The sequence below is a fragment of the Sinocyclocheilus rhinocerous genome, unplaced genomic scaffold (genome assembly GCF_001515625.1).
Source record: "Sinocyclocheilus rhinocerous isolate Xijiao unplaced genomic scaffold, SAMN03320098_v1.1 scaffold242, whole genome shotgun sequence".
NCBI lineage: Eukaryota > Metazoa > Chordata > Actinopteri > Cypriniformes > Cyprinidae > Sinocyclocheilus > Sinocyclocheilus rhinocerous.
Genome location: NW_015638945.1, coordinates 183,886 through 188,768, shown reverse-complemented (window position 1 = coordinate 188,768; position 4,883 = coordinate 183,886). Strand labels below are relative to the sequence as shown.

Sequence of the window (4,883 nt, the reverse complement as noted above, 5' to 3'; positions counted from 1 at the left end):
TTGGTGGGGGTCGGTGACGCGGTGGGCAAGTGACGTAACCGGTGTTGCGGCTTAACACCGGTATAACCGTCAGCACCGTCTATCACGGCAAGCCTAATCTCAGTATGCAAACGCGCTGCTCTGAACTAATTTACAGTGCATTTCTTATTTTGGTCGCGCATGCGGACCTGCGGACCACTTATGTGCACCCCTGGTTATAAATATAAACATAATAAAAACATCATAATAATATTGTTAATAATAGAATATAAATAATCATAATAAAAAAAAATAAAAAATAATACTACCAACATAATATAAATAATATATAAATAAAAACATTGTTATTGTTATTATTAGCAATAATAAAAGAAAATAATAATAATAATAATAGAACATAAATAAATTGAACCACCAGAACAACAGTAATATTAATATTATCATTATTAATACAAATATTAAAAGAAACTAATAACAATAATAAAAATCAACGATCAAATCAGTTATTTGATTTTGTTACATGCTTTTTTAAATGAAATAATAATAATAATATTAATAATTGAATATAAATAACCATAATAATAATAAAAATAAATATTATAATAAAAGAATATAAATAAACATGGATGTGTTCGTACCTGCCCAATTTCCAGCATGGAGTGCACATTGTTCAAGTCAATAACAAAATCGTTTCTTTCCATGTCATACACCATTTTTGAGCTGCCAATGTAGTCAAAGGCTTCCTATGAGAGAGAAGGAGAGCTTGTAAAAATATATAAAACTGTAATAAAATACACGAACAGATGCTTACTGCATACTTCTACTCATACAGCATCTCCGCTGTAGTGCATACTAGTGTACTGCATACTGCACAGTATATACTACATGCAGCAGTACACAGTATACAGTGATAAACAAACAGGTCACATGACCTCGTTATGTTACATGTGTAACAGCGAGTGGTTACAAATGTTAATATTCGCATCATTTTAAATCCAGTTTTGTATCAAAATGTCTTCACTTCTCGCAGTCGGATCTAATAATGATTGAAGAATAATGTGTAAATGATGATGCTGACCCCTTGGAAGAAGCTGAAGAAGATATTGTGAGGGGGCGGAGCTTCCTGAGTGACAGGATGGAGGGCTTGAATGGTGGCCAATAGGGTGACGATTCCAGACACGGTTCCTTCGGCCGACGGCGCCTGCTCCCAGAAAAACGACCTGCCGTCGAGCTGAGACACAAAAGAAGAGTGTTCGGTTCACAGCTGGAAACCTCTAGCAGAACATGAGCACAAATGTTAGTCTTGAACAAACATCTCGAGTCTATTCCTCACCCGTGTGGCTGCGATGACGACGCTCTCGTTGGCTGCGTGGCCCTTGGCGCTGTTGTTGAGGGGCCGAGTGGATGTCCAGACGTTAAAATCACTCAGCGGGTCACACAGGACTTCTGACAGGAGGCGAGACACATGGAAAATAAGTATGCTTTAACAGATGCTCATAAACAGTGTCAAAACTACATGTGTAGGTGAACAGATTTCCTCTGGTGGGTCTGCTATAATGGCAATTTTATTTACAGAATGTTTTTAATTTACAGAAATTAGGAGTGTGCATAGATTAAAATGAGTAAATACAATAATTATAATTAATCAAATAAAATAATGCTGAATGTTCTTAAAGGTTCCTGCTCTTTTTAATCAGTTTTAAAATTTAAACGATTAAAAAAGTATATATATTAGGGATGCGCGGGTCTAGTCGACTAAACGGTACAGCTCCTACTAGTCGACACTGAAAACAATAGTCGATTACACGACAAAAAAACATAATTTTATCATTCAAATTACCGTCATTTTAACATTGCATTTAAAACATTTTAAATAAGTTCAAATAAAACGTTTGAAAAATAATACATTATTTTTAAAAGTTTATCTAGGCGGAAACTAAATTTTTACCTCAGACCTCACATGCGTTTTCTTCGTCAGTTGCGGCGAGTTCAAAAATGACAATGCGAAAAACGAGAAGGTGTGGGATTATTTTGAATTAGAAGGAAACTGAAAAGGTTTGTGTAAACTGTGTAATGTCAAATTGTCTTACAATAACTCTACTGGAGCGATGCGTAATCATATTCAATACAGGCATGTAGGCGAGCAAATGTCAATCACGTCATTCACTACAACATGCGATCCCGTCCGCACCTTCTATTCCTCTAACGAAGACCCACTTCGGTGGTGGTGCGGGAGATCTACAGTTCAAAAAAAAAAAATTTTCTCAAATGGTACATTGGTTCAGCCCTCTTTTCAGCTGAAACACTCTTGTTTTAGTTCCTTTTTGATGTCGCAAAATTATGGAAATAATGGCAGGACTATAAACGAGGCATTTCAGGCAAGTGTTTTCTGCAGATTGCTTAAATGCACAAACAGCTATATTACACGCTAAAGGAAAGGTAAAGTCATAATATGTGCTTTTAACATCTATAAAATTTCTGTGAATACAGTGTAAGTGTGTGTGTGTGTGTGTACCTGGGTTGATACTGAATCGGTTCTGCAGGTCTGTGCGTCTCATGCATGTCACGGTGTCGGTCGCGGCATGCATGTGTGAGAAGAGCTGCATTGCACACAGCGGATACTGAGGAGCGCTTCCGTTCACACGCAGATTATGATCCTCATAACACTGCAAGCACACACACACACACACACACGTGTCATACAGCGCTGTGATGAACACATGCACACACCTGAGAGAGAGACACTCACCTTACGGATGACCCGAGTCTGATTCTCGTCTTTCAGAGCAAACACAGGGAAAGCGAAGTCTTCATAGGACAGTCCGTTCCCCAGAGGATTCCACGCGGTCACGTTACAGTTCGCTAGATCAGAGCCGTAACTCGCAGAATACACACCTGAAACACGAGAAAACACAATCACACACACTGAGCTTCACACGTATGTGGGAAAGTGTTGTAACTGCTCAGCATTTCTTCAGTTTTCCCCATTTTATTTCTATTTCATCACGTTCTTTTCTCCACAAGTTCATCATAAAACACTGTAAAATGAGATTTCCTCACTAAGTGTTTTTGTTTTGTTTTCCAGTGCAAATATCTAAATATTCTTACATCAAGACAATCATTTGCAAAGATGCAAAAATCACATAAGATAAGAAGTTTTGTTTTCTTACAAACTTATCAAAATGAAGTGTTTGTGCTTAAAAAACAACAAAAATATCTGCCAAAGGGCTGAATAAACGCATTTCAAAGAGAAAACAAGATTATTTTTCTTATTTATTTCTTATTTTTTCTCGTTTTAAGCATAAACCTCAATTAATTTTCATACATTTCTCAGAAAACAGGTTTTGTTATCTTATGTCATTCAGCATCTCTTGTAAATATGTTTATTGATTTAAGAATGTCAAGAACATTTTATTTCTAATTTTATTTCATGCATGATTGTACAGCACACTGGTCAACGCTGTTTTAAACAAACAAAACAAAATCACGTTTTGTTGTGTAAAATAATATGCAACATTTATATAAACACTCCTAAATCAAGATATATTTACATGAGATGCTAAATGACAAATTAATTTTAATAATTATATTCAATATAATAATAATTATATAATAATTATATTTCATATAATAATTAATTAATTAATAATTATTATTATATACAATAAATTTATATTTCAATGTATTCATCTATTTCTATCCCAACAGAATCCACACAAATCAGCAAATCTTTAACATATTTTATGCTTTTAAAGCTGTAAATCTCTTTCTGTAACATGAATCGCACTGTGTGAACTGAATAAACGATCACGGAAATCTTTTTATGATCCTGACTGGCAACATTTTCAAGGATCCTCAAGTGATTAAAACATTTATTTAAAATGTATTTTAAAATGGAATAAAATGGAACACACACACACTCAGTCTCACACACACACACACACACACACACACACACACTCTCTCACTCACTCACTCACACACACACACACACACTCACTGTCACACACACACACTCACTGTCACACACACACACACACACACACCTGTGTTCTGGTTGGGGCAGGTTGTGTGAGGTGAGAAATTATCAGCAAGGCCTGTTTTTGAGATGATCACAGCGACTCCAGCCACTCTGGACGAGTTCTTCATCCTCATCATGACCGACCTGCAGGAGAAACACATGAGCTCAGACACACAGAGAGAGACACACACACACACACACAGACAGGTGTTACAGCACCTGTTGAAGAAGGCCGTCTCCATGATCACCATGTACGGAGGATGCGGTCCTGAGCTGAGGATCCAGTCCAGGTCTGATTCGGTCTCCAGCACATGGAGGACTCCTGTATCTCCTGATATAGACGCTGAGAAACGAATAAAACAATCAGGCCGTACATCACAGCGATCCTAACACAGAGTTTGAAATGCACCGCAGGTAAATGAATGACTCACACTGGCAGCCGATCTGATGCGTGGCGTTCAGAAGTCGGACACATGGAACCGTTTCATTGAGTTCAACATAGATCTTCTGTTCCACTGAGCTGGACAAGACGCCTGCAGCAGCAGAGACACACATCACACGTGACATACTACTGCTAACCATGATTACAGCATTATTACTCGCACAATGCACACTACATACATACTCCTGCTCGCTGATCTCTTTTTGCACTAAAATGTGTTGTGCATTTCACACCGATTCAAACTAAACTACTTTGACTTTCTAAAATGTAAGAAATTATAAAAAAATACTTAGAATAGTTCTTGGGGTTTATAACATTAAAAACCAAACATAAAAACATTAAACCTCAAGGATCCATCGTATAGCAGCCCTTAATTGGTCAAATTTGGGCATGAAGGTCTCAGGTGTGATCCCATTTTTTTTTTTAAACAAATGTCATATC

At 37.0% G+C, this 4,883-nt stretch overlaps 1 protein-coding gene across 1 annotated transcript in view; it reads right to left on the bottom strand.

Annotated features, from left to right (window-relative positions):
* ncstn (nicastrin) overlaps window positions 1-4,883 on the bottom strand; it is a 16,740-nt gene that overhangs the window by 10,454 nt on the left and 1,403 nt on the right. Inside the window, exons 2-9 of the mRNA XM_016565488.1 lie at window positions 4,432-4,533; window positions 4,220-4,343; window positions 4,026-4,144; window positions 2,729-2,874; window positions 2,495-2,645; window positions 1,313-1,425; window positions 1,058-1,210; window positions 618-722 (exon numbers count right to left, since the gene is read on the bottom strand). Of these exons, the coding sequence (XP_016420974.1) occupies window positions 618-722; window positions 1,058-1,210; window positions 1,313-1,425; window positions 2,495-2,645; window positions 2,729-2,874; window positions 4,026-4,144; window positions 4,220-4,343; window positions 4,432-4,533 (1,013 nt within the window). The remainder of the gene's footprint in view (window positions 1-617; window positions 723-1,057; window positions 1,211-1,312; window positions 1,426-2,494; window positions 2,646-2,728; window positions 2,875-4,025; window positions 4,145-4,219; window positions 4,344-4,431; window positions 4,534-4,883) is intronic.